The 14348-nt window shown below is 40.4% G+C and overlaps 1 protein-coding gene across 1 annotated transcript in view; it reads right to left on the bottom strand.

Moving 5' to 3' along the window:
- Positions 1 to 7968: 7968 nt before the first annotated feature.
- The window catches only part of LAMA3 (laminin subunit alpha 3), a 113508-nt gene continuing 107128 nt past the window's right edge, over positions 7969 to 14348 (bottom strand). Inside the window, 9 exon segments of the mRNA XM_015277980.4 lie at positions 7969 to 8667; positions 8844 to 8963; positions 9312 to 9405; positions 10628 to 10755; positions 10890 to 11049; positions 11511 to 11660; positions 12274 to 12463; positions 12871 to 13034; positions 13321 to 13465. Of these exon segments, the coding sequence (XP_015133466.3) occupies positions 8522 to 8667; positions 8844 to 8963; positions 9312 to 9405; positions 10628 to 10755; positions 10890 to 11049; positions 11511 to 11660; positions 12274 to 12463; positions 12871 to 13034; positions 13321 to 13465 (1297 nt within the window). The 3' untranslated portion in view covers positions 7969 to 8521.

The raw sequence follows: 14348 nt of genomic DNA, 5'->3' as shown, positions 1-14348 counted from the left end.
CTCTCAAGAACGTAACCAGTTTTACCATTTAATTAGAGGATGCAAGAAAAGTTGTCTATCTGTATAAACTACAGCAGAGAGATGATCTTCTATTAAGTATGTATTCAAAGAGTATGTCTATTTATATACACTCAGGCTACAGCATTCTCTAGAGAAAACAGCTTAGGTAGATCTGTGTGCTCACATCATTTTTATTCTAGTAGTTTTACTATTATAAATATTTGATTAAATTCATACAACGTTCTTCCCATTTTGATGTGTAGAACTCCAAAGCAGACATTACAGTATGTGTTTGAAGATATTATTTTTGGCACCTGACGTTTAATTTGAAATAGAATTTAAGAGTCTAGAAGCTGATGTTTGACTGGCTAGATTGTGAGTTGACGGTTCCAAAAGGAAATTAAGCAGAACCAAGTGTTACCTCCTGATACTTAATGAAATCAGCAGAAGCATATCGTTGACTAAGGTTCTGTTCTCTGAAATAAAGTGTTTTCTCCCCTGTTTACCATTAGGTTTTCCCACTCTTCCACTTCTGGAAACATAGGCTGTTTGTTTGGAATACAGTCTCTGTCCCATCTGGTTTGTAACATGTTCCTATTTGGGCATTTGGCAGTCAAGGGAAGTGTGTGAGTTAACAAACATTTCTGAGACTTAAACATTCTTCTGAACAACGCCTATCAGAATCTGGGTATCAGAAGTGGCAGATAGAGCATGTGCTCAGCAAGAGAAACGCTGCATTGCAGATAAAGGGAAATGGCAACGTCAAGATTCTGTGTGTGTCTAATGGTAATCACAACAGGGACTTACAAATCTTAACATGCCACAAAGTTCTTACGGAAATAACAGCAGAATCAGCAGAATGACAAATGTAATACTCTCCTTTAATTATTATCTTTTAAGTGTATTTGGATTTTGAAAGCATTCCTGCCCTTAAACATCACAGTGCCTTTTAAAGCCATGTATCAAGTGACTTGTTCCGTACTGACTCACTATTTATTCTTCCACCAACAGTGTTTTGTGAAGCCGAGAGCTACCAACCATGTAAGCACCTTAAACTGAGTTGCATAATTTTAGCTATTGTGAGCTATGCACAGCAATAACCAGGGTAATACAGTGAGAAAAGCTATGCTTTTACTGCAGGCCATTTTTCTTGAGTTCCTCTTCCAGACACAGGGCAAGAAGAAATCATCTTTTATTTTTCTTCAGTACGCTCTCCCTTTTTTCATTCCATTAGCATTTTTCTCAAATGCTTCCAGAAAACATTCCCCTCTTTATCCTTCCATTCCTTTCATTCTATTAACTCTTTCACTTACATATTTTTAGAGGGTTGTAAGCACATGTCAACATGCATTCTATCTCATATCTTACGTGCCTTTCACTTGGGGTTCAGCCTACATTTTCTCCTTAGATTCTCAAGCTTCAAATCATATAAAGCACACAGAGCAGTTCATATATGCTACTTTCCTTGGTGTAAGGTGGAATTTGAGAAGATGCACACGAACCCACCTCTGTGCCTGGCTCATCACAAAACCAGTATGGTCAATAGAGATTTCTTTCAGTAGAAAGAAATGGCAGCACCAAGACATTGAAAAATAAGAACGTAGAGAAATGCTCACAGATCTACTGCCATGGATCCAAGCACCAAATTATCATCATGATGAACTGCAGCATCATAATACAGAGATGCCAGGAGCTAGCTGCACTTTATCTGGGTAACTCAATACTAGAAAGGATCAGCGACAAAAGCATTTATAATGACGTATCTTCCCTATAACTGGAAGTAGGAGATAATTCTTTCTGGCTTGTTCTTTTCTTCACTGTGTCCTGCTGTCAACACTGAAATGGCCTTAAGTTGTGCCAGGGTAAGTTTAGGTTGGATATCAGGAAGCATTTCTTTACAGAAAGGGTGGTTAAGCACTGGAATAGGCTCCCCAGGGAGGTGGTTGAGTCACCATCCCTGGATGTGTTTAAAAACCGTTTGGATGTGGTGCTCAGAGATAGGATTTAGTGGAGGGTTGTTAGAGTTAGGGTACTATGGGTAGGTTGTGGTTGGACTCGATGATCTTTAAGGTCTTTTCCAACCCAAGCGATTCTATGATTCTACAGCTAGGTAATAAGGCAGTGCAATTATTCCTTAGGACTGTAGTCAAGTGTTGCATCCATCTTAAGGGAATTTGTTCAGTGAGCTTCTTGCTGCTCCAGATGGATCCTTGGAGCTGGGTTTGGTGCTGCCATGTCCTCTTATGGCTTATGTTCAAGATGGTGTATGGGTGCACGTTTCAGAGTGGAGTAACTAACTCCCCTCCACAGATGATAGAAGGACAGCTTAGAGTAGGTACCCAATTTTTATGTAAATAGAGTTGTGAGACAAGTAACCACACTACTCTGAAAACATGATGGGTCTTACTGAATTCAAGTAGATGTTGTATCACAAGTACCAGTACTACTGAGCAGTGTCATAGCCACAAAAGTCCTTGTCTAGCCTTTCCATTTTTTTAAAGTCAGGATGGTCCACATATCTTGGAACTTTCTGTGGATCCCAGGTAAAAAATAATGAGTTAACCTATGCTAATAGTAAAAGCCTTAACATTTTTGTCTGGATTTGGTGGTGGAATGTGCTCTCATAAGCATAGCTATGCTGAATTGCAGATGCATGTAACAGTGCTTGTTGGTGCCAGCCAGGCTGGTTCTATGCACTGCTGTTACAGGACATTCACAAAAGCCCCGCATTAGCATTCCCCTCTGAAACACAGAAGGCTTCATTTAATCTATATGAAAAGAAAAATGTTTTCAACCAGGTCTTAATACATTTCTGAAGCTGCAGTTATACTTTCAAACTACTGCTTGACGCCACATGGAATACTCACTGTAGTCCAGATTGTGATACAATTCCATTGAGTCTAACCACTGCTCAGGGCACAGAGGTCCCCTCGATCACATCCCAGTCCTTTTCTCTCCAACTCGTGCCTGCCTTTGTCAGAGCCTGCCCTATTAGTATCTTCTATTTTAGTGTACAGATAAATTAAAAGATATGATGCCAGAGGCTAAAATTCAGAAATAGATGATGCAGTTTTCGGCTTTCACCAAACTAAGATTTAGTTGTGCTTTGTAAGTGACACTAAATGCTATCTCTTGGTTGTAGCCCTGAGCAATTTCTGTTCTGCCTGTCTAGAGGATGTGACTCTATTACATGAGAAATGAGGACACCTGTCCTAGGCGACAAAGTGCTGCCCATGACTCCATTGCCAGAGGGTTCTCTAAGACTGGTAAGGCAGACGTAGTGCTTACATGATGGGATAATTTTAAACTGTCTTTCATAGGTCTGGGGTGGAAGCTCCGGGGTCAGCGTAAGCTTCTTCATAGCTGAAAGGAGGAGAGAACCCAGCTTTTGCCAAGGGCATCTGCTAAGATTCTTGAGCACGGAAGATACGGGCAGTGGGAAGCGAGCAGTTGAAAGGTACAGCTTGGAACAAAACCAGCTCAGCTGGAAGGCACGCAGAGGCGTCTGGGTTTGGGTTGCCTGTATCACATCTTACACAGAAGGCAGTTTTCACTTGAAGTTCACATATCAGAGGAAGTTCGTGCTAGTCAAAGCTCTGTTGCAGGGTTTAAACTCAGCCGTGTAGCTGTCTACACAAATGGAAAGGAGGACAACACTCTGCCTTGCAGAGATGTCTGCTCAAGGAGCACTCCGAAGGAGATGGCAGAAAAGGCACGAAGGGGTGTGAGAAGCTATCTTATGACTAATTGCTGTTTGCAGCTGTGGATAGACACGTGTTTTAATTATCTGCTACATGCATGCAAATTTCATTTGCAGCCACCAGAGCCCAGATGTTCCCTGCCGTAATACAAAGTACAACAAACAAAAGGAAAAGGTTCGGAGAGCAAACTAAGAGGGGCGAGGAGGGGCAGCTTCATGCTGTATTCCTTCCTGCCACATGCTAGGCCTGTCCTGCCATTTTTCTGACTTCCACATACAGATTTGTATGTCCATAGAGAGAGATAACCCTGAGAAAAACACCACTGCCAGCAGCTCCCAGCCCAGGCCAGCAGCAGGGGATGAACGGGGTTGGGCACCCAGCAGTAGCTTGGAAGGGAGCTGGAAGGGAGCTGGCTGCCTCCACACAGTGTGCAATTGTCCAGCCGAGCAGCACTTCTCTATGTTCCCGGCTTGCTTCTCTCCTCAAGGCATTTCCCTTGGTGGGGTATCTCCTCTCTTAGCAGTCTTAAGGCTACCTTTCCTTCCTTGCCTTTCTTCTTCATCTGTGAAGTCCTTCTCCAATGTCTAAGCTCGTATCTGTTCTTACTGCTTTTTTTTCCTCTTTCCTACTGCTAAGAAGTCAGTATTTTATCACAGAAAGGGAACTGAATGTTATTTTAACTCTTCATAGGAAAATGCTTTTTGTAAGATCTGCACGTTGAGTTCCCAACACTCAGAAACAAGAGTCCAGACAAACATGACTACCGCCTTCTTCTGTTGGCCCTTATCGGGGAACAATAAAGCAATGCTGATTTATACTGATCCTGCACCTGGCCTTTGTTCTGCCTCAAGGCATTCAACCTCTCTTTGAAAGGCTTAACTTATTCATTCCCATTTAATTAAATAAAAGCTATGATCATTAGTGTTTTTGTGGTCTCTGTTTTGAATTAAATTTGTTCGGAGCGTATACATCATGTTGATTCATTTTATCTTTCACGATAAATACAACATGCAGAGATTTAACAACCACATCTTCTTTCTTTTGTGCACAGAGGTAACACAGTTCCCAGAAAGATTTTTATTTCTTTGAGCCTGACAAAGGCACAGTGGGACCAATGCAGCTGCTTCAGGTGTGGAGGAGCAGGGAAGAGCATGAGGACAGGTAGGCTCAAAGGGATGGGCTCGTGGCTGTCACTCTGGAACTCCCCTGCAGTACCACCCTCACCCCAAACCTGTCATTCACAGTTTATTTCCTTGGCCTCCCTACTTCCATCGCTACTGCTGCTGTGAACACCATCTGTATTGGTGAAAAGTTTACACCTATGCGCATTTATGGAGGAAAGGGTTATGTCAGGTGTTCTGGAGCCTCTGTCCCGCCAGTTATTGCATAACCAATTTAATCTGCAATAAAAATTCTCTATAAAACTTGGCAATAAGTTTGAGTACGGTTTTATAAACAGTATGTAGAGCTTTATGCATGTTTTAATAAGGTGTATGAGCCAAAGTCCTGTGCAGTGGTTACATCTTCCCATTAAGGCACTGAACTTTGGATCATGCCTACGCGCTCTCTTGGAGCATTGCCCAGAGCGCCTTTAGCTTCTTCTCTACTTCAGTTTCTCTGTCTCCAGGGGTATGCCATTACCTTTGATTTAACTGAATATAGCAAAGAGAAAGATAGAACTTTCTTACATACTTGTCACCTTGCTCTGAGGTAAGTTTTATTCGTGGGAAGCTTTGCCTTAGCCACAGCAATTGGTGATAGTGAACACTGCTAACCCTCTAGGTATATAGCATCCAGAAAGCAATTCTCATTGGAAAGTAATCAGAAAGGGCTAAGAATAAGATTTGTGGCAGGTGCCATTACTTCACAATGAAAATCCTCTATACAAAGAAGTATCTTATACTGATAGAACTTGGCTCAGAACTACAGAAGGGCTGAGTTTTGAATGGACCCCTTGAGGTCATCCGGTGTAATGACTCTGCTCAAGCCAAGTCACCCACAGCCAGCTGTCCACAACCATGTTCAGAATAACATAATAGTTATGCAATTAACGCAGTGTTAATTGCAACTGTGTCTGCAAGAGCTGGACACAGAGCCATTTATTTCAGTGTACTTTAAAATTGCTCTTTGTTATCAATTCAGGCCTCAACAATTAGATCCGAAAAGTTCTTTCCAGGCTTAAATTCTAATAGTGACAGCTGTCTTTCCTATTAATTTATGAAGAACTAAGATTCTCATGCATGCAATTATTCATTCTTAGCAGCACGCAGTCCTCCTGTGACAGGAACCTCTGGCATAGGCTCACGCACAATAGAGAAACCCATTGCTGTTCCAAGTTAAATTTAACTGAACAGAGACAAAAGCTCATGGATGCCAACTGTCTTTTCATCCCATGTAATAATGCTCAATTTTTATCAACGAGAAGGTGGCATCCTAACAAAGAAGCTACATCACACAGAACACTTCACATACACTTCACATTCAGAACCACCTGTAGGAAAATACAGTAAATGGGTGAGATGCAAAGTAGCAGTAGAAGAGCGTTAAATAAATATTTTGAATGCTACCAGCTGCAAACCAGGTGAGACAGCATGGTATGAAAGCAGGTCAGAACTTGATTTCGTTGCTACAGAGGGTCCCAAAAAGTGACAGAGAAATCAAAATTCATTGCTTAATCTGCTTTCAGTTCTTTATACTCAGAGGATGCTTCAGTGCAACTCTGGCAGTGAGCAGCTTCTCACTGTTTTGGGAGGTCTGCGCAAAGGAAGTTTATGCTGACATCTTGCAATCTTAATGCCCCAAGTGCAGCTATACCATAGTATTATGGCACTACCCCCTTTAACATAAAGCATTTCCTTTTGCCAGGGACATCCATTTGGTGTATTTTTGGAACACACTACAGAAGACTGGACCGCAGTGCCCTAAATTTCTTTACATCACTGGAGAAAGATGCTGAAGTTGTTTAAATGAGGAAACCACAAAGAAAATGGTAAGAGGCAAAAAGCATGGCCTGAGCTCATTTACAAAGTCACAGTGCATTTTCAGGTTCCTCAGTGAGACCACATTTTCCAGGCTAGATACTTACTGGTTACTACACCATAGATTTACTGAAGTCTTTTTACATTTTTAATTTCTATCACCATTAAAAATATTTCTGACAAAATAAAATCAAATGGAAGGGAATTGAAATCCAGGCCTGGATCCAGGCTGTGATGCAAACATCTTTGCTGTGTTCACTTCTTCTGTGTGGGGAAGGGAAAAGGCTTTTTTTCTTTTTGTGGCTAGGAAAAACCTGCTTCAGAGAGCAGTTTGATGGGCAAGAGATATTGAAATGTTACTGGAGGATATCTTGACTAAGTTTAACTGCTCTTCCTTTCTCCTCATCAAAATAATCAGTTCCAGCTAAGGCCGGCAAATAAAATGAAAGTTTCCTCAGTTTTGGTCACCTGAATATTTGACACCTGAATGATTCAAAGGCATCAGGTATAGAAAAAATTCTGCTGTTGTTCTCTGATGAATTTTGGATTCTCCAAATCCAACTCCTCCACTCCAGGCAGGTGGGATTCCTTTTCCACATGGCAGGCTGCCACAGAGAAGTGGTTCTGCAGCGTCTCCAAACAGAAAGGGTCTCCCCTCCTGTGCCACTCCTCTGCGTGCTTAAAGACCTCAACCCCACTCGCTTTCACAACATCCCATTCCCGCCAGAGCAGCTCTACAGCTGAGAACCCCCTGCACCATGGAGTTACTGTAGAAGAGAAGGACTGCAGGACTTTGCGTGAACAGCCTTCTGACAGCTATCCCACCCCAAAGACCCGCAGCTATACAAGGACAGAGAAAGGTGAAACCCTGTCAGGTTTATTTGGGCCAACCCCGTATTTAGAAAAATGGAAACTGGGTCCCTCCACTCCACCACGGATCACAATCAGGTACAAAGATGTGAATCTCAAAGAACAGTTTGGCTGGTTTCATCCTGCAGTTCACACTTGAGAATTGCAGCATGTGCAACTACTGTTCAAAATCTTACTTGCCTTCATTTAATCAGAAAATAAGCCGATGGAAGAAACTTTTTGGCTAAGAAGCTTAGAAGAAAAAATTCTCTGAGGTTCTTAGATGACACACTTCTAATAAGCAACGATGACGGACTCCTGCTTACCAGGCAAACCAGGACCTTAAAGCTACAGAATTACTTGTATAAAGCAAGCTGGATTTAGGTGTCTGTAAAAAGGACAAGAAATACTGAATTAAAATAACCAGGCAAGAAAATAGGTGGCTTTAAGAACACACTGCTTTTATTTGGTTCCAGAATTCCTAGTATTTCAACAAACTCCCAGAGTTTCACTCCTTAAAGTGCTTCAAACTCCATTTATATTATTATTTTTAACATTAATGTACATTTCTGTATAAAAATTCTGTTCATCAATCCAAAGAGATTTATATTTTTATAAATTTCTTTACATCAGTGGATCAAATTTGCTCTCAAGATGATCAGCATTAAGGCAAATTCCTGAAGTTACGACACTGGAATTCCACACAACAATATGCTGTTGTGGGTGAGAGCAGAATTTGACCCAGCAGGGTATGTACAATTACATTTTCTGCATGTTTCAAAAGACACAATGGATTACCCCGGAAATCAATGACATTTAATAGGGAGTTTATCCAAGCCAGTACTTCAAATTTGCTTTGGCGCAGTCCACATCCGAAGGATTCATTTTCTTACCAACTACTCTGTGACACAGCAAACAGCAAAAGGGGAACCCACAAGATATGAATTCACACAGTACTTCAGCAGACCCAACCTAATGAGTGTACAAGCAAAGTTACGTGGCCGGGCACCCACGCAAACTCACAGCCCCATGAACCTCTGAAATTTTCTTGGTGGAGACAGGTTTGCCATCAATGCTAATATTCCAAAGACAGCCAAAAAATGGATCTTTGACCGGAAGCCATTGTGAGTCCAAGTTTTCTACAATGAGGTAGAAGGATAAAGTCAATAAAACAAGAAGGATTTTAAAGATGAACTAATGTGAAGCTCTCAAAAGAGGAAGAATGATATAGGACTGAATGCGTGAACAGAACTTTTGTTTCAGAAAGGAAGAAAAGCAAGCAGATACATTAAAAAACAAAGCAGCAATAATTTACCTGGGATTTTGCCGAAGTAGAGAGGCTGATGCACATATTCGGGAGAGAAGGGTGGGTGTCCAGTGGTGTAGTTACTCTCTGTGCCTACTTCTAGCTGCAAAGTGTTCACCTTCTGAGAGACTGCAAAGAAACAAGTAAATGAGAGCTCTTTCTCAAGTCTGTTGAAGAACCAACCAGATATGACACTATTTTAAACCAGCATGAAAAGTCTTGAAATTCAACTTGTAGGAAAAATACATTTTATTTCAATTCAAAGTCAGATTGACACATCTAGGTACTCTGGGGCTAAATACAGCCAAAAAAAGCCCTCTTATGTAAAGCCTTGAATTAACACAAAATACTCACGTTGTTCTTAAGAGTGCTCTAAGAATAAGCAGAGGAGAAACGTTTAACTAAAATCTGTGGCTGCAATGCTCTGTGCCCGCCCTTCTTTCCAAGTTTCAGAAGAACTGGTGTGATACAACATACCTGTAATGGTATGCCACTGTCCATTAGTCAAAGATTGCCGAGGTGTGACTGATGTCTGGAATTCTCCACCTCCACCATTTCCAGCAGCAACGAGCTGTAAAACAGTTAAGTTAACGCAAAGAAAGGAATAGAAAAATACAGTAATTTAAGTAATTTACTGAACCCGTGGAGGGCTGAGTTTCACCTAGGTTAAGAGTCAGAAATTCTCCAGAATACTCCAGAAATTTTCCTAGCAGAATCCCAGAAATGAATATTTTACAAGTTTTAAAAGCAAAAGTACATCTTACAAAATGGTTTTAATGCTTCTGAAATAATCTTTCTGACTCAAGGTCTTTCCTTCTACACCTACTTTTCCTTTCCCAAAGCAGTCACCTACACACTTCACATCTCCAAAGAGAATTACTGCAATATATTTCTCTGGTCCTTCACATAATTTGGTCTCCTTGTAATTCACCCAGGAAGCTTGCAGCCTGATTATTTATTACGACATCTCCAACAAGAATCTGCTTGTGTTTTCTCACTTCTTGCTCCTTATTCCCTGTAAGCAGGCTATTTGTCATCAACACCATCCTCTCTTCTGGTAATGGCCAAGTAGCTAATATGCTGAAATCTATTTCCTGCCAGGTTCCTCTGATGGTGTTCCATTGACCTGTTATTACTTCCTATTGCATCCTGTCCATGCTAACAGCCAGCATGAATCTAAGTTACTGCTGAAAAAAGTGCCTGATCTCATCCATCTCATAAGGGCTTCCCAGCTGTTGGTGCCCCTGCTTCTATGTGCTTTTGTGTTCTGTTGAATAGAGACATCTTTTTATTTGAGGTCTCTACAGAATCAAGCACAATGGTTTTCTGGTCCAAAATTCACCTTCTGTAGCTATCACATTACAAAAAAAAAAAAAAGATAAAATAAAACAAAACAAACAAACAAAAAAAAAACAACATTATGACGCACCTGTCAACTAGAGAAGTAGCTTGCAAGCAAATCTGTGAGACATGGATAGTTTTTGCACAGGGTATGATCCCACTAGATCATATAGTATCAAGAAAAGCCTGAGAAAATGAAGACTGTGCCCTACTGCTGACTTGTGAAGAAAACACGTGTGAGTTAGTGTGCACACAATGGAATCTGGTAGTGTAGGCATAGAGACAGGTTAAATGCTCAATTTTCTGTGCAGTGGTTTTAAACCACTCTAAAGAAGTTGTTCAATGTTAAACCTGGAGACAAACATAATACATAAGCCCAGAGTTCAAGGTCAGAACTCCTCCCTGCTGAATGAGGGTAATACAGCTGTAATGGAATTGCAGCCTGTTCTTACCTTTCCTTCTTTCATGTAAATAGTCAAGTAATTGTCTGGCTTGCTTCCAGAATGGAGGAGTACACCTGTTGAACGCCTTGGACGAATGGCAAACACAATCCTGAAGTCCAAGCCCATTTGCAAATTGCCTGTGGAGAGTTAAAGAATGGGTAGAGGAATAACTGGAAATAGTCATAAAAATACATACAGAAAGCACCTTTCTACATTCATACATACACATTTAAGGCATAATTCCCTATACCATAGTCTCTACGTAGCTTACCAACAGCAACGTATCCTCCTTCCTTAAAGAAATGAATCCCCATCTCCATGGGAGCATCTAGGCAGGGAAGCACATCCTTTTTTTGCTGAGGTGTGTTCATGACTTTTCCATTCATCTTAAAATTCCTCAGGCAACCCTTGAAACTCTTCATTGGTATATTCTGAAAGCATGTTTCAAAATGTGAATACCAAAGAATGATGGCCATTTTTTAGTAAGACTACGCATTAGATCTTTTGTATTGTTGGACTATAGGCAGCCACCTGTCATTAAGGTGGTCATAAAGACACCTGGCAATTACAAGTGCTTTAAACATTACAGTAAGAGCTCATTTTGAGTTGATGTAACTCCTGCTTGCGGCACTGATATTTCCTAATGATGTTTCAACACAATGGGAGTTGTGAGATCTCAAGTACACTGTTTCCTAAGAGGCTGTTTAACTTAATTGTCTAATTTTTAAAGCAATAGGAACAACACACATTTCACATTAATATTCAGGTGCTCAGTCAATGCTTGGAAATGTCTACTAAAGCTTTTCAACATGGGAATCCTTCATATCAACACTTGTGCATGTAATCAGTACAGCTTGGGGAGTGTGAGGAGGTGTCTGCATCAGCTTTTTACCTGTCTTTTCAGCAATGGCGGCCCTCCCAGGTAGACTGGTGGCTTAATGTCATTGGTGGAAGCTCTTCCTAATCTTCCCAATCTTCCATGTTGAGCTCTCAGACCATCAACAACAAGGAGGACATTCTCCCCATCTCTGCTGCATACCACCTTTTCAGGGTACAAAAATAATAGAATGAGAAACCCCAATGCCAATGAAAGCCATTAGAGCTAGCGTACCAAACAGCAACTGAAAAACTGTGTTTTTAGAAAGTGAATCATATACAGTATAAATAGAATATTTTTCAGGCTAGTCTGAAACTAGCAAAAGTAGAAATGGAAGAGGATAAATAAGGTATTTCAATTGAATATCAGGATGGTTTAAAAATGAGGAGCACCTTGCAAGTCAACCATTCAGACTGTCAGAGCTTCAGATTCTGGTCATCTTGCTGGGGTTTGCGAATGGTGTCACTCCACACTCACTCTGTGTGTGACTGAAATCAGACACCTCACTGTATTCTGCATCTTGGTGATCCGTTTGGGAGATGTTGAAATATTTAAACTGAAAATAACGTGCTGTGACCATCAGTCTCTGCAAGTTCTCTCATAACAGAGACCTGTCAGTCACATGAGCTTTAAGGCATATGAATTAACTTAATCAGATGGCCAAAAGGAACAATTTCACTTTTTCCTTCCCTGCCTCTGCCTAATAACTTAGAAATTCAGATTGTGCCTACTGAACGCTAGTCACGGTTTAACATGGTTTCTGTGTCATACTACTTACAGTATGCCATTGCCCATCATTGTATTTAACACTAGTTTTGATCTTGATTCGTCTTCTTCCAGAGCCAAGCGAAAAGACAAAACGGCCTTTTGAAATGTGGAGAGCTGTGTAAGAGTTCTCAGACCTTCCCTCCATAAAAACTATTAATCCTCTTGATGATCGAGTTCGTATATCCACAGAAAAATGTAACCTGTAGTGGAAAGTAAGCATATTCAAACATACATCTATTTTGTCAGGTGTTGTATTCTCCCTGTTCTCCAGAAAAGCACCAGTGAAACTCAATTTGTGAAATGCAGAAGACATTTTGGGTGGAATCGCAGTGTTCTGCAGTGCCTGTCTTCTGAATGTGAATGAAAGTTGACTTATTCAGGCTTAGAACTTTGCATCAACATGCACTGTAGCTGCCCACCATATCCAAGCCAATCCACATAGTTTGGGAAAGTAGGGAAAAAGAAAATTTCCTGAACTTTTAGAATCACTATTCTGTTGTGCCAAAAGATGTAAACAGGCCTAAGAATCCTGGCTTTTAGCACTTACAGATTCAAGCAGCTTTGAAGATTCAAGTATTGGGAGGTGAACAGATAACATTTCTATTACCTGTCCATAGGTGAAGATGAAGAAAACATGTAGGATACAAAACTGTTGGGGGTGTTTCCAAGGAGATACACCTCACTGTTGACATTTAACTGAGTTAGTAAAGTGTAGTTTTGCTGGTCATGCTGCACATTAGAATATGTCAAATGACCAAAGTATTTTTCATCCTGTAAGACAGAATCAAAACATTTACTCTGGGTGAGCAGAAAATAATAAATTCCATCTACACAAGAATTTCCACCTGAGGCAGTCAGAGCCCTTCTCTAAATGACAGAGAAGCTGTTTTCATTCTCGAGCAAGTATAGATTTTGTGTGGAACTTCAACACAAAGAGAACCTGATTCAGAAGCGAGATGGAAGGCAAGCAGTAATATTGGGCTTTATAAATCATGGCTGTGCAGACGAAGCCTCAGCATCAATATAGAGGTGAAGATGACAGTAAAAACGAGCATACCTTGAGCATCTTAAACCTGAGTGGATTTTTGAATTCTTTCAGCAGCATTGGTTCAAGGTTTTCATACTGGTGGCAAGCTCCAAGGGATACATCAGTCTTTGCAGTAAAATTCATGAGATTTTGAACCTCAGGGAGCTGACCTGTCCTGGAGTGATGAAAGCAATAAGATCTGTGATACAGTATACTTTTTCTCTAACGTAATCAACTACATACTGTAAAAAACTGTGCTCTGTACAAAATGGATTTCCCAGTGGCCTGATGTTAAAATATCAATTTTCATCTTTGGATGAAAAATTTACATTCAACACTGCAAAAAGTATTCACGTCTGTCCTGGTTCTACCCATTTCCTTTAAGGCTTAAAAATAAAACAAAAAAATAATCCAAATTATGATGCTTCCTTCTCATCTCTTCTAAACACAGTCTTTTGTACTAAAAGATATCTACTTAAACAAAAATGAGCGTTAGTAAAAGCAGTCTTGATTTCTGGATCAGACAATGAAATTTTACTCGTTAGTATGTGCATAGCCAGGCAGATCAAGGGAAAAAATGGAAACACAGTAATTTCCCCCCCTGTGCAAATTAGACATTGTAATGAGAGCTGTCAAAGCATAAGGCCCATCACAATTTAATAAACAGTTCTGGTATTAAAGCCAAATTATCAGAAAGACTGTCGACACCAATTTCCTTTATGGATAAAGAGTATCATTAAATAATACTATCATTTTATACGTCACACAGAGCATCTTTAATGATTAAATTACAAAACACTTTACAATTGAGAAAACGCAATGAAACTCCTTGCCCGTCATTTTCTGTGAGAAGAGTGGCAGAGCTGGGAGCAGAACCTGAACTTGTTTCAGACAAAAATTCCATTACATCTGAACAACAGATTTAATTACAAGTTGATACCATGTGCAATCTGTCTGGATTAAAATATATTATGGGGCAGCAGAGTTATACATTCATGAAGGTTTCATACATGTAGAAGAAAAGCAATTTAGAAAAAAAGCCTTTTTAATGAGATTAA

This window comes from Gallus gallus, chromosome 2, assembly GCF_016699485.2.
Source record: "Gallus gallus isolate bGalGal1 chromosome 2, bGalGal1.mat.broiler.GRCg7b, whole genome shotgun sequence".
NCBI lineage: Eukaryota > Metazoa > Chordata > Aves > Galliformes > Phasianidae > Gallus > Gallus gallus.
Note: the sequence above shows the minus strand (reverse complement) of the source record. Positions and strands in the feature narration are given on the sequence as shown.